The sequence below is a fragment of the Corvus kubaryi genome, unplaced genomic scaffold (genome assembly GCF_017639235.1).
Source record: "Corvus kubaryi isolate FWS band 111438036 unplaced genomic scaffold, C.kubaryi_AGA036_p1.0 68, whole genome shotgun sequence".
Taxonomy (NCBI): Eukaryota; Metazoa; Chordata; class Aves; order Passeriformes; family Corvidae; genus Corvus; species Corvus kubaryi.
Genome location: NW_024582056.1, coordinates 23,537,118 through 23,560,359, shown reverse-complemented (window position 1 = coordinate 23,560,359; position 23,242 = coordinate 23,537,118). Strand labels below are relative to the sequence as shown.

The following is a 23,242-nucleotide window of genomic DNA, read 5'->3' as shown; positions in this document are numbered from 1 at the left end:
TGAAGTGCAGTGAGTGAGGGGATACAAACTTTATGCATCTTCGTGAACTACCTCAAATACTTCAACCAAAATTTCATAATTTAAATAAGGATTTAGGCACTCAGTGTGTGGGATTAATGGCTTATATCCAAACGAGTGACTTGCAGAACTGTCATTTTCTTAGAAGTTAGGAGCTATAAAAAAAAATTAGTTCTAAATATTGGGATTTCTATAGTACTGAAAATGAAAAGTCATCATTGCCTTTTAAGGCGTGTCAAGGCACTTGCTACAGTTTTGTTTAAAGGCCTTTGAATATATGAGAAACTTCTCTGCTTGAAAAGACTGTAACAAAGAGAGCAAAAATACTTGTCTGTAGAGAAGGAGTGGAATGAGTAGGGAACTACTTTCCAGAGAAATCGTAATTAAGTTTATAGCAACTCAATTAAAGATCCTGATCCACTAGTTGTGCATCCACCTCAGTTGTTAGCAGGCTCAGCAGCTGTGTGCAGGTGCTTAATTAAGATGTTCAGATATGAACCAGTTTTCTAATGAAGTGCTCCAGTCTTGTAATTATCTTTCTGTTTTTGTTGAGGTGCTGTCACATTTTTCACAAAATGGCCCATGGCTGGCACGAGGTGCACAACATGTGAGTGGTGCAGAGCCCTCGTTCAATGGGCATTTCCTCTGGGCTCCTGAGGAAGGTGCTTTACCCTTATCATCAGGGGCACTTTGATAAAAGATATGTGCTATGAAACAGCTCTCACTCCTCCTTGAGGAGGTCACAGCCACAAAAGCTTTGCAATGGTCACATCAGTTAGCAAGTGGCAACTTGTGTGTGTGTATATATTCATAAATGTATAAACAGTGGGTTCTTTTAGGTATCAGATATTTTAGCTTAAGGAAGCTTATATTTAAGCTATGTTTTTTTCTGCATTTAAGCTTAAAAGAGCTTGTGTTTGTCAAGAGAAGAACCTCCGCTCGCCTTGGCCTTCTCCCAAATACACTTCAATGACAGGAGGACTGCAGTGGAAAAATACTCCTAAGCCTCTCTTCAGAGGCTGTGGCTCCTGGGACACCCGGCCAAGATGCAGAAGTCAGCGAAGTGTCAAACTGAGTTAACTTTGTGGTGCTCCAGACATGTGCCTTGAAGGACACCATGCACAGCACCACCTCAGTGACTCATGCCCTGACTCTGCCAATTCCTGGACCTCATGGAAAGTGAGAGGAGGCAGTGTGAAGAGCTGCATGAACAAAGTGCTGTATGGTGAGTGTCAGCTTTACTCTGTGAGCCCAAAAAGCCAGTCTCTGATGTGTCCGTTTGGGAATGACTATGAGTTATCAGCTGGATAAAAGCCTCACCTGCAAGGAGAGTATTAATCATCCCTAAGGAATACTGTTGCTATTTGGCTGAGAAAAGCTGTCTGAAGGATATTAACATGGGAATAACCTCTCGCCATCATTTCAGTGTGATTAATATCTGAAAATATTTTGCTTAATCATTAAGCCAAATGAATTTACAGTGGTGCTTTTGGAAAAATTGGACAGTCTCCTATCTCAGGACTCAGAGCAATGTATTGGAATTCGCACTGGACAAGAACTTGTTTGTTTCTCTTATCACTTAAAGCCTGCATGCTTGGAGCTCTGGGTACAGAGAGGTTGCTGAATGAGCCACCAGGTGGTGAGAGGGCTCCGTGTTACTGCCCTTCCTCCACAGAGTACCTCAAATCTTTGTGGCCCTGCTCCTGGAAGGTGCTGAGCATCATTGGTCTGTACAGAGCACAGTCTGCAGCCAACGATCCTCGTGAAGCATCTCCTGCCTGGGTAAGGGGACCTTTTCTAAATCAATCTCCTTCCACTGACATACCCGGGTGGTGATTATCGACATCCAGGTAACAACTGCTAATTCAGGGTCTTGGGGATCTTTTCCTCTCTACCAGCACAGTCTCACTCCACTGTTGACAAGCTCTCACAGTGGACAATGTTGCTTAACTTGTGTTTTGACATCAGCTGTGATTATCTTGAAGGGTGGTGGCTGGGAAATACTCTTCTAACTGCAGTGTGAAGTGGGAAGGAATGAAGAGGTGGAAGGGCTTGCTGCTGCTGCTGCACAGGGATGTAGAAATACCTGTAGGGGAGAGAGATTTGCAGAATTGTATGAAAGCACCTCTCCATTCCACACCAGTAGCTCTGGGATGTGATGATAAGTTATATTTAGGGAGTATATTGAGAAATGACAGTAAGCTGCCATAATAACCAGGTACCACTGATTATGACATGACAATACCATTCCTGCTTTTCTGCAATACACTTCCAAGAAATGAAAAATAGCTGGCTTGAACTAGAGGTAGTTGCTTATAGAGTGACAGGTAACATTGAAAACCATCATATCATTTCTCTGTCAGTGAAATATTGCTCCTAACAGCGTATTTCTTACATATTTGCTCACTCAAACTTAAGATTGTAATTATTTAAGATACCCTTTTAATTAAGATAACAATTAAAGCATGCTAATTCTGCTGAAGGTGCCAGTGAAGTGAAGGTACCATCACTGTGTAACCAAGTGAGGGTGTTATACTCTGGCCTGAAGTAGCAACAGAAACACGAAGTAGGTGACCATCTCTGCCCTAGACTGTTTACATTTTCAAAACACAAGAGAAAAAAGCCAGTGATGCTTTTCCCTCCTTTATCCTATTGTTTTAGTTCTGCTCTGATTTTCCTTTAATCAGTCTACTTCATCCTGCTTAAACCCTTACTGTATCCCAAAGAGGATACTCAGCCAAACTATTCGAGTTGGTTCTTTCGTTTCTTGTAATTAATAAGCTACCATCAAAGAGCATTTTTGTTAAAGAGATAAACCTCCCTACATTTAAAAATCCTTCTAAACAATGTTGGCAATATTTATGATACCCCATAAATGCAATAAAGATAATAACAAAATAAATCCCTTATATTGTGAACCTTAAACCTTGTTCCAGGTTATAGGTTATAAAATAAGGGGCAATTAGCAATGAAATACTAAGCTATAAAGTAATAATAGCTTTTTTTTCCACGATAGTATAGTTCCTCAGTAGTACTATGTGATAAATAAGCAAATAGTTGAATGGATCTACTAGATATGGTAGACCTATTTTTAATCTCACTTGTACTGTTCTAATTCAGGAAGAACTCCAGTGTGAAACACTTAAAACTAGGATAAATGAAGGCAGGATTCATATAAAAATAGAATTCTTTTAAATAAATGCAAGTAAACATTTAATTTCCCCCCAAATTTTGCATTTCATTTGCAAACAAGTTTTTACACATTAATCAAGTGAAGAACGAGTACTTAAAAAAAGGTCTTTGTAAGGCTGTGAGACAGAACCTGGACCTCCATTATTACTTGTTACCTTATTTTGCTTATTACTGAATTTGACCATGTCAATAGAGGTCCTTTCAAAATGGGCAGAGGGCGTTAAGGGTAAAATTTGTATGCAGACTCAAGCACCTAAAATTTACTACAAGTTCAGGAGTTCTCCCTTCTGCAGTGGAGAACTGGCAGCAAGAAGATGGTGAGGCTATCCGCATCTAAGTACAAGTACTGCACATCCCACAGTATTTTCCTACAAACCTTTTTGCCATGAAAAGAGCAAGAGCCAGCATAGCTGTCTTTCCAGGAAGAATATTTTTATGCCCATGTTTATCTTACTGCAAACCAATGAGCAGAAAATTTTCTTAGGTAAATGGTGAATTACTCCTCCTCGCTGGGCAGAAAGGGCAATAATGCTTCCTGGGAGAAAGGCTTTGCCTTAACAGAAATGTATCCTTTTCTTTTCCACTTTTCAAGTCAAAGCAAAATCCACCTCTTTTCTCTCAGTCTTCCAACATACTACGGTAAAGTAGTAACACTTATCAGCAGTGCTAAAGTCCTTTCTGGCACTGGGATTCCTGCTGGGATATTGGACTTCCAGGAGGGAAAGGAGATAGGAAAATTTCTTATGACTTGACTTATTATTGATTTGGCTATCCTGCTTTGATAGAGAGGCAGAAGTGAGCATCTAAACCAAAAATTAACCTTTAACTTAAAACTATCTCTTCATTAACTGCAGAACTTATCAGTAAACTGAGATAAAATGTCCCTGTTCTGCAGGTGAAAGAGGAGACCTTTCCAGTTCAGGGTCTCATCATCAGCAACAAAGGCAGCTTCAAAGTGGAGCACCTAGAGATAAGGACTTTCTTTTTAAATATCATCTGTATTACAGCAAAACAGGACTGATAAACAGGGTCTCACTTTTTTCTCTAAAGGGTTGGCTTGAGCACGGGCAGGGCTGGCCACTGCCGTTCTCCAAAACACCATTCAGGCAACTCACGTTGCAACACTTTAAGAGCTGAGTGCTGGAAATAGCACTGGGCATTGCAGTGTCACCTGCCAGCAAGTGCAGACCTTACCTATGCTTCCCACCAGATATTTTCACTGCTGCTACGCAGTCTATTGATTTGGATGATACTTCTTTGATAATCTCCAAATGCAGTCAGGTGCTGTGAGCTGGTGTTCGTTCCCCTGCAAGTGTCTGGATCTCTGCAGCTCCTGGTCATTAAGACAACAGCAGCTGCACATGGTCAAGGCTGGGCTTGAGAGCTGCCACATGAAGAGTTGTCATCCTCTTCTGCCAAGGGTCTCACTTACTCAGCTGGAGAGGTGACTGTGGCTTGATTGCCTGTTTCCACCAAAGGTATGCCACTTATCAATGAATATTGTTAAAGGAAGTTAAAAAATAACCCCATTATCTCAGTTATCTTCCGGGATGGTGATTGCTTAGAGGGAAGGTTCCTTTCAAAGGAGTCCACCATCGATTTGGTAAATTACTACCTACTGCCTACCTTTCATGTCAAATGTACTTTATGTTATTTGCAAACCAGGTGAGTCCTGACTTTGTTTTTCTCTGGGTTGGTTGCAACCCAATGTTCAGTTTTCACTGGCACCCTCCTCCCTGCACACACCTGAAACGCTGAGTCACAGGGAGGGAAGCGCATGAAGCACACGCTTCAGGAGAGACAAGGAGGCTTTCAAAGCACGTTCAGGAGCTGCTTCTCAAATGTTTGTAAGTTTAGTTGATATTTTATCTAAGAATCATCCTAGTTAAAGAATCAACTTGGATTTCTTGTTAAATCACTGTGGAAGAACACTAAGTTTTCTTTTAACAGCTTAATGGGATGGGAGGATGAAAGACAAAATGTTCTTACTATTGAAGAAGGAAGGAAGAGAAAGTGCACAACTGACTGTCATGTATTATTTCTAAAAATAGGCATACTACATTTTTCTATAGAGCAGCAACTGCTCCTTAAAATGACATCAAATAAAATACACTTGACATTGAACACTGAAGTCTTTGTTTGATATCCCCCCCGTCTTTATCATCCTTTCGAACCATTTTTCCCCTCCTTATGACACTGAGATATTTCAGCCTGGTCTGAAATCTTTCTGCAGCTTTATTAAACCGACTCCCTTTTCAACACAAGCTTTTCCAGTTGTGATCCAAACACTCCTGAGCAGCACTGCCCGTGTATTAGTAGTGCATTAACAAGAAGTTCCACCAGCTACTCCCCTCCCTCCTTCCCTCTACTACAGCAAAGCATAGCTGCTACCTAATTTCTTGTTTGAATTATTAACATTTTTTGCACTCTGCTACTCTGTATCTCCTCACGTTCGTTTTCCAAACTTTGCCACTGTTCCTTACTTTTGTTTATGAAAGGAAGTATTTTTGTGATATTCTATGATCTTTTCTTGAAGTTTGATCTGTTTCAAAAATATCACAGAATAATTCCAAAAATCCCTAGGATATTTTGCTTGGTTGGTTGGTTTTTTTTTCCCCTTCACAGCATTTTAGCTTCCTTGATTCATTTTCTTAAACAGTTAAATGCTAATGAAACATGACGAAGACATAGGTCTCTTGTCTGTATCTTTCCAGGTCATTTGCACGTAACCAAGACAAAAAGAGAAAGATACCAGCACCACAGCACACATCCTCTGTAAAAGCAAGCAGTCCTTTTGTGATTCTGACATTAAAAGGTACGTGTTCATTCCAGTCACCATAAGGTGTCAACTATATATATAAATATACTCTTTTTTTTAGAGTGAAAATGCATAGAATTCAGCAATATCGAATATTTGAATAGAAGGAGGGGAAATTTCATGTGATGGAGACACTGATATTTAAATCCATTGCAAGAGCTTGGTGCCTTTAGCAGCCATTTTCTGACCTCTGCTATGATCCTCCTTCTTCAAGTGTGGCATAACCAAAAGATTTATTTTGTACATAAGTGAACCTGAGAAGCCTGTCTAGTCTTCTATGGTAGGGTTAAAGGAGTGTGTATTCAGTGGCCTCTGTTGTAAATGTTTTCCAAACTGAGGTTTGGAAATAGCAAGGTAGAAAAACGAGTGAAATACATGTGAAACTGAGGCATCCAGCAGGCTTTGTGGTAAATGAAGATAATGGCCATGATGTCTCTCTAGATGAAAATCTGATTAAAATCCTGGGATTTCTTGACCATGGCAAAACTAGGTTTCATCCCACCTTTGGATGAATGCTCCCTGTATAATTCCTATTCCTATCACTTTTTTCTGGGGTGAAGGTGCAGTGCCTTGCACTTTTCTGGAGCCTCTCACAAATGCACCCAGAGCGGTCCCATCCTCTCCTCAGCTCGTGTGGGAGCAAGCCTCCCCTCTGTGAGACCCAGCTCCCAGGTGGAATACACTGTACCTGTCAAAAGGACCAGCCTGAAGGTAAACTTTGCCCTCCTGGGACCCACTGCTGGCTCAAGTGAGACTGAGCAACCTCGCAGAGCCATTGCCTGGTCCCCCAAAAGCACACAGCGACAAAAAGAGAAGCAAACAACATAAATGGCCTCCATGCTCAGCTTTTACCCAATGCTGACCATCTCCCTGTACCCTGAGCCCCTTTTGAGCATGGCCTGCAATGTTTCGGCTCAAATGCCCTCCTGTGTCTCCCCAGGCACTGTCCCACAAGTGACAGTGTCTTGTCTGTGCCAGGAAACTCAGGGTCCAGTTACCACCACCCCAGTCTGGGACTCATGGTCTTCTCTCCTCTGCCCTGTGCAGCCTAGGAAGTCCTCCTGACGATGCCTGTGGTCTGCACTCCTAACTCCTATTGCCCTCTGTAAAATGGATTTCAGTTGCCAAATATTTGCAGCCACTTGCACAGTTCAAGGCTGGATGAAATAGCCAGACTGAGGCTTTTAAGTAATTGCAGAATTCCTCCTCTTAAGCCTTACCTGCAGAAGCTCAATCCAAAGATGACTGTAACCCAAACTATGAAAACCTCATTCTCTACCAGGTCTTTGTTGCTAAATCCTAGAAGCTGCTTTGTCTCTCCTAAAGTGTCCTGATTTTTTTTCCCATGCTTGCTTCAAAAATTCCTTCAATAATCCCTTTTGCTTTAGGACAAACTGCTGCTGCTGTGACTGGTGATGAAAATATTGGAAGGGGATTGTTGATAAGATCCACCTCTTTGGAGGTAGGGTTTACTGTTTTATGGAGAAAACAATGTGAGAAGAAAATGGTACTTTGACCATCACTTTAAATTGCGGTTTAGTATTTAAAAAATATTTCTATATTTAAATAATACAGCTAAATTTAATCTCTCCATCCTAAAAACCACCCCCAAATTTGGATTTTCTTGTCTTGGTTAACAAGTCATCTCCATAGCAGTGCTTTGCAGCTTCACTCTCCTGTAAAATCAGCATTTGGTCACTTTCAATACCAGTGTTTCCAGTGTCAAGAGATATCAGGAACTGGATACTGGGAATTATATCTACTGTCAGAGGCCTTCTCAAAGCTTCACTTCAGAGAGCGAAGTAAACCTCGTAACCTTGCTTCTACGGGAACGTTGGAAAATGGGGCCCATCCTTCATACAGCCAGGATCTCCAGCCAAAGTGAACAATGCTTCCCTCATCTTGTTCATCATGCTTGGGTTTTCAATCTTCCTTCTCTGTCAGAGAAACATAATTGAAATTATTAATATTACCATAGCCTATCACCTTAGCAATGCATCAAAGTTAAGGAGTTATGGATAGACCTGCAACTATACCTTTTGTTATCAGTATAGAATATTTTTAGAATGAAAGCATTGAGTTTTGACCTTGGAGTCCATCCCATCACAGCCTGATACAGCAGCTGTTCTGAATTTAACCCAACCAAATATTTAGCCATCCAAGGTTTACTCTGCTAATACCAATTTAAGACACTACAGCAACAACTTCAAGCAAATGTGAAAGAAAAACTGCAGGAATTAGAAAAACACACTTTAAAACCTTATCTCATAAAAAAAAAAAAAGATGGCAGAGAGGTTTGCAAGTACTAAACGACTTCTGCACCTATCAAGTGTTTCCATATTGACACTGATATTATTCAACCACAAAAGCTATTTGTTTTCTAGTATTCTCTTATTCTAGTTTTATTCTCTTATTCTCTTATTTCTAGTTTTCCCTTATTCATGTAAAATATGGAATGTGTGTCAGTGAATCCATTTTTCTCCCTTCTTCTGGCAGTCTGGAGGGAAAATCATGTCCTGGGGTGCAGCATCACCAGCTGAGCAAGTGAGGGGATTGCCCTGCTCTGCTTTGCACTGGAGTGGCCTCACCTCGGGTGCTGGGGGCAGGTTTGGGTGCCACAATGTAAGAAAGATATGAAAGTATTAGAGAGCATCCGAAGCAGGATTATGAAGATGGTGAAGGGCCTTGAGGGGAAGCTGTATGAGGAGGGGCTGAGGTCACTTGGTCAGTTCAGCCTGGAGAAGAGGAGACTGAGGACAGACCTCATTGCAGTTACAACTTCCTTGTGAGGGGAAGAGGAGGGGCAGGCACTGATCTCTCCTCTGTGGTGACCAGTGACAGGATCCGAGGGAACGGCTTGGAGTTGTGTCAGGGGAGGTTTAGGTTGGATATTAGGAAAAGGTTCTTCACCCAGAGGGTATTTGGGCAGTGGAACAGGCTTCCCAGGGAAGTGGTCACAGCACCAAGACTGACGAGAGTTCAAAGAGTGTTTGGACAATGCCCTCAGGCACATGTGTGATCCTTGGAGTTGTGCTGTGCAGGGCCAGGACTTGGACTCAATGATCCATGTGGAACCCTTCTACCTCAGGACATTCTATGATTCTGGAAATGAAGAAAAAGAAAGATGAGTCCCTTGGGCTGTTGGTGTCTGCAAATCTTCTCTCAGGGTTGTCTTCCCAGAACATACAATTTGGTGTTTCTGTACTGAAAAACTGATGCAACAAGTGTTTCTTTAGAAAATGTTACCCCTAATTTTCTTATAAAGCTGAAACTAAAGCTGTTCACTCTTTGGTCACTTTTCAATTTTTTGTTTCAGCAACTTGACTATGAGTTAATTAAAGGTTTTATGTGATAAAATGAGTACACTTTCTTCTGGCTCGAGGAGATTAAAGGAGACTTAAATAAGCTCAGCACTTTGTAAATATCTCTGCTTTCTAGTGCTGAAAAGAAATGTATATTGCAGTATGTCTGTAATGTTGAATTTTATCCTTAACTTTCAGATAGCATCCATTTCAGCCCTGTGCTGCTCTCTAAGGCAGCAATGTCCCGCTCATCCTCTTCAGCATTGGAGATGGAGATCTTCCAGTACATTGATGCACACCAAAGTGATTTCATCAAGGTAGGAGCTATATTGCAGTGAAATGATGAGCACAGAGCTGGTGCCCCAGAGGCCTGAGCTCTGCGTGTAAGAGGAGTGTTTGTCACAAAGGTAATGAGCAGGGTTCCAGGTCTGGCATCAGGAGTGCAATATGCACTTCACAGAGCAAGGCTGCAAGGGGACAGACTGCTGGGGACCCCTGGGGTGAAGGAGGCATTTGCATGGACTTCCACAAAGAAGTGGTTGTGGGCATCCTTTGAGCGTGTTCAGAGACAGGCTCCACAGAGCCAAAATGCACCTGCATGGGAGATGCAAGCCAGATAGGATGCTTGCTCTCTGTCTTTGCTTCAGAACTGATTTTTGTAGGTTTGCTCTTGACAAGGAGAGGAATCTTGGTCCCATGCTGGCTTGTGATTTCATTTTTGTCAGCCCCCTGTGAAAAGGAGAAACATAATTAGTCCAGTCAGTCAGTATCAGCTATGCTTTGAATCTATGAGCGCTTCTGAATCCTCATTAGGATCACCAAAGTAAGTTGTACATAATGCAATTTCTATAATGCAAACTAGTCAGTATCTAGTCTACCCTCTCTTCCACTGGATTTTAGATCATGGGTTGACAATGTGAATGCCTAAGTGTGAGCACCCTCCCTGTTTAGAAAATCAGGAGTCTCAGCCCTGGGGAGACATCTAAGTGATTCCCCTCTATGCTGAAACCTCAGATCATCCGTGATAATGCTGTGATGATACAGAAAGGAAACCATCTTCCAGTGTGAGATTTCTGATACAAGGGCCAAGGACAACAACATTCTGGATCACCTAACTGCACTTTTCTTCCTGTGCAGGATCTGAAGGAATGGGTGGCTGTGGAAAGTGATTCTGTTCAACCACATCTGAGGAAAGAAGTAATACGAATGATGGCATTGGCAGCAGACAGACTGGCAGCACTGGGAGCCACTGTTCATTTAGTAAACCTGGGGTCACATCAGGTGCTTCTCTGATTCTTGGACTTAAAACATCATATCTGCACGTGGTCTACCTATTGCTTTCAGTGCTTTGTACTTGTATGTTATGACATAGTGTTATTTTTTTGAAAGCTAGATAAAGATTTATCAGTAGTCGTGTACCTACATGATACCTGCTGAAATCAGGTCTGAGAACTGAGAGCATACTGGGAGCCACACAGACGATCCAAATGCAAACTGATGTTCTGTGCATAGGAGGGAGTTTGATGCTTTTAACTGGAGCAAAGCAGTTTGCAAAAAAGGACTGAGATTTTTACTGGGGCTCGTTTTTACATTCTTGTATGTAATGAAGCACGAGAATTAATGCATCATGTGTCATTGAACTCCGTAAGAGGGAGGTAGTTCTTACACGGAAAATGTTGTCAGACAGAAAGGGTTAGCTACTTAGAGCATCATCTTTGGTTTTCAGAGCTTCTGACAAATGATCCAAGCTATTTTCTTAATGATTGTTGGGAAGCAACAGGGAGGAATTCATTTCTGAGAAGCACTTGTCTCTAATTTACTCACCTTACTGTAGCTGTGGGCTCTTTTCTGCCCTGGGCTGTTACATTTCTCCTCTAACAGGAATTAAAAAGTTCAGTAATAGTGATTCCCTTTTCTTTTCTCTGAGGCTTCTGGTGAGCATTCTGATTCTTAGCACAAGGACCCTGCAGTACAGCAACAATTTAATATTTCAGGTTATGTCATTTGATAGTTGCAGAGAATGCAATTGGGCTGTGTGGAGCTCTGTTGTGCACAGAGCCACATTAGAGGATTAGCCTTAACCTGGTTTTAAGACAGTCTGACACAGCTGCTGCCTCCTGCCAGCAACACGTTTTTTGGTTTCTATATTTGAAGTTATAAGCCTCCTGCCCTCCGTCTGTGGTGAAATCTAACCCCAAATTAATTTGTGTGGCTTTTGACTACTTCAGTGTCACAGTAGACTCTACAGCACAAGGCTGCCTCTGTCTTCTCCAGTGCTGGGAAGTGAGAGTTTAGTAAGGAGGGCATTTATGACAATAAAATGTCAGAAGAGCTCTACAAAGTCCAGCAGGAAATAAACAATTGAGGAGAAAGATCTTAGTTTCTCTGAATAGGTTAGAACTTGATTCAGTCAGATTTGTGAACCTAATGAAATCAGAGTCAATTGAGTGTAGAAGTATTTTCAATACTGAGAATTCCAGATTTTTTTGTACATTTGTAATTTTTAGAAGGTTTGATTTTCCTTAGTTGCCCTTTTTAAACCTTTCTCCACAGTTGCCTGATGGCCAAGTCCTCCCACTGCCTTCTGTGATTCTTGGGGAACTGGGGAAGGATCCACAAAATCCCACTGTATGTTTCTATGGTCATGTGGATGTGCAGCCTGCCAAGAAGGAAGATGGCTGGAACAGTGACCCCTACACACTGACTGAAATCGATGGTGTGCATATTTTCATAAGTTTTGTATCATTATTTGAACACACAACTGAAGTTCTGAGTGGGAGAAGGGTTCCTGTATATTTAACCAAAGCATAGGGACTTCTCCTGTGGAAATCTTTGGGACATGTCCAGCAGCTTTCAACTTTGATGATTATACTGTGACTAGTGAGACCCATCAGTGACTGCCTAATATTTGGTGTAGAAATGTGGATGCTAAAAGGCAGGAGCAGAGGAATTTTCCTGTGAAAATTTCCATTCTCATAAGAAAGCAGTTAGAGAAATCCAGCTTCTCACAGCTTCTCTGTGAAAGCTTTCGTTCTCATGAGAACTGGATGGACAACAGTTTGTGAGAATGTAAACCATTTCTGCACCTGCAGGTTGTTGTGAGAACACTAGAATTGTTTTCAGTCTTGTGAGAATAATATTTGGAAATGGGTGTCTTACTGCTCAACCTGTCACCTTCAGAGGTGGTGGGTGAATAAGCCAATCATGTAATTTCTCTACTGTGAACTACACATAAAAGAAGAGCAATTCAGTAAATGGGGTCTTAGCTCTCCTTTGGCCATATTATTTGCCTTGGACCTATGTCGTGATTTCGCTGTTCTCTGGGGATAACAGCGACATAGAAAAGCAATGTGTGGTTAAAGATGCTTTATAGAGTATTCAACAGAGAATCCATTTCTGCTTAAAAGTTCTTATAGGATTTTTGCATCAACCATCATCCTCCCTTGCACCTCCTGCTCTTGCTTCATGCCACTTTTGTACTTTGACCTGCCATGCTGGAGCTAAGGAGCATTTGTGGTGGAAGAATGTGAGGCCCCCTTAACGTAATTATCCTTCCAGCACAACTAGCTGACTGAAGGAACAAAAATGATGGATAGAGGGTCAGCAGATAAATAAGACCTCTGAAATCCTGATTCCCAGGCTATAACCATTAAGTTGCCCTTTCTCATCATCTGGGATCAATTCCCAACAGTCTTACTGGTATAATTCTTCTGCCTTATTTCAGTGTATATCCAGTGTATCCAGTGGGGACTGCTACAGAAGTCTATACACGGGGACAGATCTCAGTTTCATGTACAGCGATAACTGTACGTGACGTACAGTTGAAAAAGAATTTACATACTTAGACTTGTAGCTTCATATTTCTGCCATGGCATTTATCTGTAGGGTTTTTGCTACTTGTTACCTGGTCTGAATGATGTGTCCAGAAGCTGCATATTGTGCAAACCCTTCAGGCATATCTGGTATGAACAAACAGTTCCTGAGAAGAAAAGTGAAGCTAAAAAACTGGCATGTAGCAGAAACCACAACATGATGTGTATAAAAGGAAGGAAAGGGAAAAAAAGTGTACCAGTCCATTGGGAAACACCTGAACACTCATCACCTTATTTAAAATGAACCAGTGAGATCCTGACACTTTTGACACTTGACACATTGCTAAAGCCTCTGTGGAAACTGGAATTTGCCAATTACATTGAAGTGATGAGAGAAAATTCAAAGATTGCTTAAAAACTTTCCTCTTTTCTTTTTAAGGAAACCTCTATGGGCGTGGAGCAACAGACAACAAGGGACCTGTCCTAGCTTGGATAAATGCAGTGGAAACATTTAGAGCCTTAAAGTTAGTAGGTATCAATGAGGATTTCTTTATTATTATTATTGCTAATTTTTATTATTTACTATTATTTGTTGTTATTATTTATTATATCTCTGGAGAGATGTATTTACGTTCCTGGGTTAGATGGTACATCTTTGTCCCAACAGACTACATACACTTTAAAATATTAGCTTATTTCTAATGCAACACTTAAGGCACTGGTCCCACTCCAGTAAGAATTTGTCTTTGAGCATTTCTGTTTTGAACAGTCTGTCTGCAATGTAAGTAGTCTTGCTGCCATTGCCCTGCAGAGGAAAACCCACGGGGAAGCATTCAACATGTATTACATACATTACATAGCTCTGATACCCTGTTCTCCTGAGAGCTTTTAAAGTGGTAAAATAACAGACATTACAAAATGCTCATGAAGACTCATCTTTGCTGTTACATTCTGCTGATCTTTGGTTCAGTCTGCCTACAAGATACCTTCAATTTATGTGTGTGTGTGAAGAGAATAAGTATCAAAAAATGTTCGTCCAGAATGGGCTGTTATGTCACCAACAGACCAGATTTATCAAAGCAAATACTTTGAATGGGTGCATTCACCTAGTACAAACACAATCGCTCAGAGTCCGACATAGTTCTGAGGTCAGACATTTGCCTAAATTACTACAATGACCAACATAGTCATGTCCAAATAACGTAATAATTTTGGAGTAGTTGTATCCCCAAAGTAAAGCTAAATGAACATAAATTCTAAGCTTGTAACTTGGGTAACTATCATCCTTTAAGGTGAATTTGCATGACATACTCTGTTAGCGTGCTGAGAAACAGTTTTGTGTCTCTTTTATGACATTATGACATGGCACAAATTGAGCACTGTCTTGATTTTTTAAAGTCCTCTTACAGCCTTCTGGAAAACATGCTTTTCTTGCATCTATAGTACTGAATGGACCTCGATGTCTCTTAAGCACTAGAAAACACACACATTATTAGCCTAAAGAGTAGTTGTTGTAAGTGGATATGGTTATGGGTCTGACATCTTTCTAGTTTTTCAAATCACTAATAGCTATCTTGACATTTTAACAAGCAAGCAAAAAGAAATTTTTGTCATTTGAAGCCTTTTTCTAGAAAAGAGCACAGACCATCAAACAATATTCATGAACAGTTTGTTTCTAAAATTTCTGTGGCCAGCTGATGAACCATCAGCGAACCCATCCATGACACAAGTTCATTTAATTTTACACATTTGTTCTTGCCTTTAATCTGAGCATTGAATCAAAAGAGAAAACATCTTAAAACCTCTAATGAGAAAATGAATTGTAATAGGAAACTAAGTTGAAATTTATGTCCTCTATGGGATATGTCAGCATTTTCAACTCCCAATATTCCATAATAAAAGTTCTCCTAATTACTCTTGGAAATGCATCCTTATCAACCAGCAGGCTTGCAAATTCATGAGTGCTAAAAAGACAATTATAGTAGAATCACTGACAACGTTTTTATCACCATCTAAATCTGGTGATGGACAACGTTGGGAAAACTGCAGCCAGTGGCTCCCACATGGGCAGTAACAGTCGAAATATAAGAGGCAGGAAATTTTCTGTGAAAATGCAACTGCTATTACACAGTTAGAATTTCCAATGCAATCAGAATATTGAGTAGCACTGAGAGAAAGTCCATTTAGTGAGACAGTCCAGCAAGTTTCCTGAAAACACTAAGAAAAAAAAAGATATAACTTACTCTCCTTTAAAAATGAAAAGTAGATAAAAGCATGAGGAAAAGAACAAGTTTTTCTGGGAACCTATATGTGTCCATCACTGGCTTTTCTACTGAATCAAGCTATAGATCCTGCATACTTATCCTACATCTTCCTTTTCCTAACACAAGATATACAGCAAGCCAGTCTGCTCCTAATTTTAAAGCTTTTTTTTTTTAGTTTTTTAAAATGCTTGTTTCTTACCCAGACTTTTCTAATTTTTATGTAGGCTATGCCAGTGAACTTCAAGTTTGTAATTGAAGGCATGGAAGAAGCAGGATCCTTGGGGCTAGAAAAGTTACTTGAAGAAGAAAACCAGAGCTTCTTCTCTGATGTTGATTATATTGTAATTTCGGACAATCTGTGGCTCAGCAACAAGAAGCCCGCCCTTACCTATGGGAGTCGGGGAAATGCCTGCTTCTTTGTGGAGGTAAAGGACACAGGTTCACTTGAGCTGGGCCTCTGACAGATAGCACTGATGTAGCTGTAATTACCTCTGCATGCAGAGAAAGACTGAAGGAAGGCTTAATATTTACAAGTACAGAGCTTTCTTCTGCATCCCTTTTGGCTTCTGCAGATTTCCCTCCTCATTTCAATTCAATTAGCCTTATTTGCTTCCATTAGCTTCTCTTCAATCATTTCTCCCCTTGATTCCTCTCCTCATGCATTACTTTCCTGCCACTCTTCCAGTCTTTTCTCATCCTCCCCTCTGCATATCAACTCTCGTGCAGCACCACCCCTGCACCTGACACTCCAGCTCTCTCTAAAACCATCCCTTCTGCTGCTCTGCCCTTTTGCAGCAGATACTGGTTAGTACAATGAATCAGCCTAAAGGGACTCAGTTTGGCTGGATCTCTGGGTTTAAAAGCCACACAAAATTTTTGTAACCATTGGCAGGAACAAATAAAGTTCACTGTAGCCAACATGCTATATTCAGCAGTCAGTGTGAGCTACTGTGAAATAAAGAGCAGAAATTTCTCATCTGGAAATGCTTCCTGATGAAGCATGAAAGGAATTCACAGAGAAGATTAAAGAACTTGAGAACTAAAGAAAAATCTGCATTAACCTTTATGTCTGAAAAAGAATGAATTTTGTTTTAACCAAAAGAGCCTTGGCAGCCTTGATTCAATTCTTCTAAGTCTTGGTTAAGAAAAATGATGCTATTAAAACATCAAAAATGATCTCTCCCTGTTAGTAGACAGTTAGCTGTAATGAGGTTTTGAGAAGAATAAACAAGTCCTTTGCAGGAAAATATTTTATGATAAACCCAAGTATGAAAATGTGTCTAGAAAAAGAACCCATTTAATAACTCAAATGCCTCTATTCTAAAGCCTTGCTATTCAAGAGACATAAATTTTTATTTGTTGCAATCCGGAATTAAGGTTGGACATATATTCTTAATATAAAACAAGATGAATTTTTGCCTTTTTTCAAGAAGATTTTGCATTAAATAAAAAGGGTACACAACTTGAAGAATTTATTCTCCAATGTTAGAAACAGTAATATGCAAATGTTTAATGTATGATATCTTTAATCTTACTCAAGCAAAAGAGGGAGTGGAGGGGCACCCTTGCTCTCAAACGTTTAAGTGCTACAGACAGCTGAATTTCTCTCTCTGGTGTTGACAACAGAGCTCCATCTTCTCTTTGCCAAAGCAGCCTGTTCCTGACATGATGTTTTCCATTTATTACTTAGAAAATAATAAATATTTTCTGCTCATTTGTGGTCTTGTTTAAAAAAGCTGGAACCACCAGTCACTGTGGAAAACAAACATTCACAGAAGAATAAGGTAGCAAGTGTTCATATGTAACCAGTGGTTTTGGTACAGGTTGAATGTGGCAGCAAGGACCTTCACTCTGGAACTTTTGGAGGCATCATTCACGAGCCGCTGCTGGACCTGATAGCGCTGCTGGGTAATAACGCACATCATTGCTCGGGAGCAGCTGGGCAGTGATGCCCATGATCAGCCTAATGAAGGTCAGGGCCACGTTTAATTGTTGTAAGGCAAGTCTAATTGAAGCAAGATTCCCAGGTTTCCAAACCTCAACACAGCTATGGTGGCAGCAACTGAGGAAGGGGATGTCCCCAGTAAGGCCAGGATTTCAGACATGTTAAGCTGATGTCAGTCACGCGTCAATTAAGAACATTTAACGATTACAGGCAACTTTAATACATACACAGATAGCAAAACCCGGCTTTTTAATGCTGATTTGTATCTCAGTAGGATGATGTTTTCATGTTAGAAGCTGGGCTGACACACCACACACTACACACAAACAGCAGCTCAATGGTTTTCTTAATAAATATGCAAATATATCAAGTTAGGTGTTGCAACTTGACAGATGCAAACAGTTGTTAGGCTTACTAATTTGGTAAAGAGCTAGGTTGAAGGGAAAGAGTGTTATGATTGCCAAGGGAAAGAAATAAGCTGCACTTGTACTGATATCTGTATCTTATTTTGTAGACAGCCTTGTGGATTCCACAGGTCGTATTCAGATCCCTGGAATCTACGACAGTGTTGCTGCCCTGACAGAGGAGGAAAGGAAATTATATGAATCGATTGAATTTGATCTAGAGGAACATAGAATTAATTGTGGTGTGAAAAAATTCCTCTACAGCACCAAGGTAACATAAAATTTGTATGAACACTCAGCAGAAAGAATTTAAATAACTTATTTGTAGCATTTATGTAGAAAGACAAACTGAAAGATATTTTCAGTCAATGGCAAGCTCAAAATAAAATAAAGGAGCACTGAGAAGTAAAAGGTAAATAAAATTAGTCTGCTGATAATGTAAGGCACTGCATCTGGGGAAAGTGATCTGAAATGTGAAAAATCAATGAAAAGGAATAATGCAAACCAGTATAATTCTTCCTTCCTTGCCTACCCCTTCTCTCCCCCCAAGCCTAAACAGCCAAATAAAAGATGCATTAAAATGCCTACATTTAGGTTACATAGTAGGAAAGAAGTTGTATTCAGCTCTGAAATAATGGGAGGCAGCTTTAGGCAGGTATGTTTTGGGTGGTTTTTATTTGTTTAATACAGATTTTGATATCTGCCAAGTCTGCCATAAAAAGCATCCAAAGCTACAAGCCTCTCCTTTCCAGCAATTAAAAATTATATCCCAAATAAAAAACCAGCAGGTAAGGGCTGGCTTGGAAAGGTCTCTCTGCACAAGATTGGCAGCTGGGAGAAAGGAGTTGATTAATTTTTTTATCACTATCATAATTATTCTGGTGTAAGTTCTACTAACATGGATGCTTTTATTTCCATGAAAATGTTTTCAAATTACCTAAAGCTAGTCTGTAAGAATTAGTAATACAAAAATATAATGTAACTACATTATCTAAGTTTTGATGCTTTACATATATGAGGATGAATTGACATAAACATTATGTGTAGATAAAGGTCTAATCTCATAAAACTGAAGGAAAGCAGCAGCACCCTGAGATTCTGCATGAAGACCAGTTTATAATTTATATATTTCTCCTATTTTCCTTAGAATAATATCATAATAGTTTTATTTCCCCTCTGCATCTTCTCCAGAAAAACTTGGTTACTGAAAATTATCATCTTTCCTACTGTGTTATTTAGTGTTCATTACTAGAATTTCTTCACTGGTATCATCTGGGATGGGTCTGGCTGAATGTTTTTTCCAGTGACAAGTTGTGGGATAAACAGGCAGTCAGATCAGAAGTTGTTCTGGTCCTACTTTGCACTAGGAAAATTAACTTCCAAGACATTTTAAAACAATGCTCTATTTTTCTTATTTTTCATGAAAAGCTGTTACCACCCAAATCTTTCTATGACTGAAAGTAGTAGGATTTTTTAAAAATGAAAATACATATGCATGGGTTTAAATTAAAAATCAAACATCTTTAAAACACAGAGATCTCAAAATACAAATTTTAGGATGGAAAAAACTTGTTTATGTCAATTGTGAATGGCTCCAGCATCATCCCTTATATTTTCAAAAATTTTTCTTTTTAAGGAAGAAATACTCCTACACCTGTGGCGTTACCCCTCTCTCTCTGTTCATGGGATTGAAGGAGCTTTCCATGAACCAGGAATTAAAACAGTCATTCCAGCAAAAGTAATTGGCAAATTCTCAATCCGTCAGGTCCCCCACATGGACCTTTCGGTTGTGAAAAAACAGGTAAGAAACAAACCTTTTCTTTGGCCTCTGTTGTGGAAACTAAGTCCCTCTTATGTGGGTATAAGCTTGAGTTGCAAGAAGAATGAAAGCTTTTGACTGAAAAGTATTTTCCCTGTAGGTGGTGGAACACTTGGAGGGTGTCTTTTCCAAGAGGAACAGTCCAAACAAACTGAAAGTGTCTATGCCTTTGGGTGCAAAGCCCTGGCTTGCTGATGTTAATGATCTACTGTATAAAGCAGCAAGAAGAGCAATAAAAACTGGTGTGTTCCTTTTTAATTTTTTTTTTTCTGTTCCTAATATGTTTGCAATTGTGCAGGGGCATTGTGCTCAGCAATAGAAGAGATTTCCCAATTTCAGTGCTGCAGCCATTTACCCTTAAAAATATCACTGATTTTGATAGAACAACTCATCAACATCTTCCACACCTTGCTGAATTTCGATATGTTTATTAGGAGTAGCCAAAACACCTCATTACTTATTTTTGTAATGATAAGAAACCAGAGGTTTATAAACCAGAGCTGATTTGTGAAATCAATTGGCTACACACTCAAACCTATTTCTACTCAGAAGCACTTAGTATCAGGTCTTTGCTTAAATATACAGTAGCAGAGGAAAAACACCTGGATTACACGTATTTATTAATTCATTCTTCCCATGTATTTCAGTTTTTGGAGAAGATCCAGATTTCATTCGTGATGGCTCAACAGTTCCTATTGCCAGAATGTTTCAGACTATAACACAGAAAAGTGTGATGATGCTTCCGATTGGAGCAGCCGACGATGGGGAGCATTCCCAGAATGAGAAAATAAGCAGGTTTCTTTTATTTGTCTGTTTCTGCTATCAGAGAAGGGGGAGAACTGAAGTCCCTTGGTACCCATGAATGACCATGGCCAGATGGGAAGCTTTGCTGTGCACTGGATAGTCCAAACCTACTGTCTCCAGCAAACTCATTGCTGGGCTGAGCAGAAAGCAAAATTCTCGGTCTATCACATACTATTATACAGTTTTCATGAGGTGTCTGCTCAGTCTTTAAATTCATCACATTGGCAATTTTCATTTCACTAGCAATGAAATTTGCCTCTGGTCTGAAAGATGATTGCGCGGGTGGGCACTCTTCTGACACAGCATCTGTTTTGAAGTGTGACAGTCATAGACACTCATGGTTATGTAAGGATTTTGGTGGTTTTCAGTAGAAACAGCTATAAAGATGTATTTATAGTCCAGGGACCAAAACTAGTGTAGTTATACAAAAAAAGCTTAAACTTGCTGCTGGTGTTCATTGTTGGAGGTATCGTAAGCACTTTCAGTGTGCTGCCTGAACTGTTGTGCAGGTTCTGAGTCAACTCATGCTGAACTCTGGAAACTGGAGAATCCTACAATAATTCTCAAATTACTTTTTGTTTCCCCTCATTAAAACATCAATGCTGCTGTCTACAGATAATAACAATTTGGGGATATAAACCCGGAAAAAGTTTTCCAGAGGAGTATCAAATTGAAGTATATCCAGCATTCCTGTGCCCTGGGTAATTTTTTGGGGTTACCAATCTTGCAAATTCCACTGAAGTCTCATAAAACTTCACTGGACTATGTTTCTAATTTTAAGAGCAGGACAACCTGACAGGATTTCCTTGTCTTTCTTTCCTTTTTCACAGACACAACTATATTGAAGGAACCAAATTGTTTGCAGCTTTTTTCCTGGAGATATCAAAGCTACATCAGACCTTACATGAAACTTCCCACAGAGAGACTATCAACTGACAGACCAACAAAATCAGCAAAGCACTTTCTTAAACTTTCTAACTTATATTAAACATATAAATCACATATTCAGTGGCTGTGAATTGGTGGGAAAAAAAATATAAATGCCATGCTATTTCTTGGCATACTATTAAACTGCATGCATTTGTGATATGATCAATCAAGTGATCTTATCCCTAATGCTATAAAATAGGGTTAGGGATAATTGATTCTTGATGAACAGAATGTGATACATTTTCGTTTTAAACTTCAGGACAAAGGGAATTTTTACCTCCATTTTATCAAAATGACTTTATTTCTGTTTTGTAGTATCACTCTTCATCCTGCCTACCAGTTTCTGAATATGAGCAATACACAACACTGTAGTTTCCTCCCAACAATACGTAAAATTTCACTTATGTAATTAGTTGAAGAAAGTTACACTATCAAATTAATCTCTTCCCTGTCCTTCACAGAAGGCTTTAAATAGGAAATGCAATGAAATTAGCTTGTTGAGTTTGATGTGAAGACTTGCCTATTAATATCTATTTCTGCGTATAATCACCAAGGTCAGTAGAACTGCAACAATAAATAAACATTTCCAGCTCTGGATTCTGCCTTCCATCTCATCCAAATCTCCTCTTACTGTGCTGTGAGCAGTTTTAAGAATCACTAAATAATGTTCCCTTCATGTGACTTTCTTTCCATACAATAAAAAGAAGTTTTTGTAAACATCTGTGCTGGCCAAACTCTGTCACCAGAAGGGTATTTTCCCACCCGATTAGCAACTGCTTGTTTTTAATTACATTTAAAGCATCAGTTTGCATTAATAATTAAGTCAAAAGCAAATGATACATTTTGAAATGAAAACACATTAGTTGAGAGTTCTGTTTACTGTTTAGGCAAAACATCCAGCACAAAGCTCACAATTCAAATCTAGAGTTTTTAAATTTAAAATGTGATTTTTACTCTAACATAATTAATTCACACACAACCAAACCAGCTGAACCGGTAGTGTTATCCCTACTGTTACAAAAATGACAGTAATTAAATTACAGAAAGTAATTAGGATCTTTCCTGTCTCTCCTGCTATCTTCCTTCAAAAATCTGCAAGAACAAAGATGTGGATGTGGAATTCTATATAAGGGACTATAGTACTGCAGATAACTTGTATGAACAGATGATGTGGGAAGTTATTAGGATAAAAGCCTTGGCTGAATAAAAAAACCACAACCAAGCTTCTGATCTTCAGTAGCTCCTGTGAAATTTATAGGAGCTGGGCATAAAAGTAGCTGGCCTTTTAAGAGATCTGGGAACAGTAATAATCCAGGGTACTTGAGCATCACATCACATTCTCAATAAACACCCATTTTCAGCCCTACCTGAGGCTGTGAGGCTCACAGTTCAGCTGCAAGAGCTGAGTAAGGATTCTGCCTCTGGCTGCTGATGGTGTTCAAGGGGAAAAGGAGGACTCAGCTCAGTCTCTTACTTGTGTTGGCACTCCTGACTGCAGAACTACAGTGTAACTTTTAGTGCCTGTGTCAAGAGAGAGGACTTCAAGACAAGGACCAAAAGCCTCAAAGCCCAGAATACGCTGGTCTGCACATCATCACAGAATAATTCTCTGTGAACTGTCAATTAAGAACAATGTGATTCTTCTGGATATTTTTCAGCATGGGGAAAAGAGGTAAAACAGCCTCTTGATGTCCTTTAAACTCAGTTTCTCTGCAGTTTAAAAAATTCCTTTCATGTGCCTTAAAAGATTTGTAGCCTACCTTCACTTGTTGAAAGCATTTAGGAACCAGCATGGTAATGACTGTTGCAGAGGTGAGTAATCCAGAGTCTGCACAGGATTCAGGGAAGATAGGTCCATGCTTAAAAGCTATCACACCACAGAGGTACATGAGGGAATATTGCTGAAATATTTGAAGACATATAATTGACATAAA

At 39.7% G+C, this 23,242-nt stretch overlaps 1 protein-coding gene and 1 long non-coding RNA gene across 4 annotated transcripts; one reads left to right on the top strand and one right to left on the bottom strand.

Annotated features, from left to right (window-relative positions):
• Window positions 1–889: 889 nt before the first annotated feature.
• LOC121674489 (beta-Ala-His dipeptidase-like) lies at window positions 890–22,025 on the top strand. Of its 3 annotated transcripts, XM_042048878.1 has the most exons (14): window positions 890–1,800; window positions 5,925–6,025; window positions 7,417–7,490; window positions 9,529–9,647; window positions 10,468–10,611; window positions 11,884–12,046; window positions 13,582–13,670; window positions 15,631–15,831; window positions 17,230–17,314; window positions 17,866–18,026; window positions 19,392–19,556; window positions 19,675–19,816; window positions 20,222–20,369; window positions 21,209–22,025. In XM_042048878.1, the coding sequence occupies exons 4-14, from the start codon at window positions 9,570–9,572 to the stop codon at window positions 21,312–21,314; spliced, it is 1,482 nt and encodes a 493-aa protein (XP_041904812.1). In that variant the 5' UTR covers window positions 890–1,800; window positions 5,925–6,025; window positions 7,417–7,490; window positions 9,529–9,569; the 3' UTR covers window positions 21,315–22,025. The 3 variants fall into 3 exon arrangements, with proteins under 3 accessions (XP_041904812.1, XP_041904811.1, XP_041904814.1); XM_042048877.1 differs by lacking the exon at window positions 7,417–7,490 and having other exon boundaries at window positions 890–1,243; XM_042048880.1 differs by lacking the exons at window positions 890–1,800; window positions 5,925–6,025; window positions 7,417–7,490; ... (1 more) ...; window positions 10,468–10,611; window positions 11,884–12,046 and having other exon boundaries at window positions 13,603–13,674.
• Window positions 3,215–4,544, bottom strand: LOC121674492. The gene is made up of 2 exons (XR_006019640.1): window positions 4,405–4,544; window positions 3,215–3,983 (listed from the first exon to the last, which is right to left on the bottom strand). It is a non-coding gene; the product is annotated as an uncharacterized LOC121674492 (long non-coding RNA).
• Window positions 22,026–23,242: the final 1,217 nt, after the last annotated feature.

Coding starts and splice junctions, on each gene's coding strand:
- LOC121674489 (XM_042048877.1), top strand. CDS start 1,191: ATGGAAAGTGAGAGGAGGCAGTGTGAAGAGCTGCATGAACAAAGTGCT. Junction 9,648..10,467: donor ACCAAAGTGATTTCATCAAG/GTAGGAGCTATA, acceptor CTTCCTGTGCAG/GATCTGAAGGAATGGGTGGC. Junction 19,817..20,221: donor AAGAAGAGCAATAAAAACTG/GTGTGTTCCTTT, acceptor CATGTATTTCAG/TTTTTGGAGAAGATCCAGAT.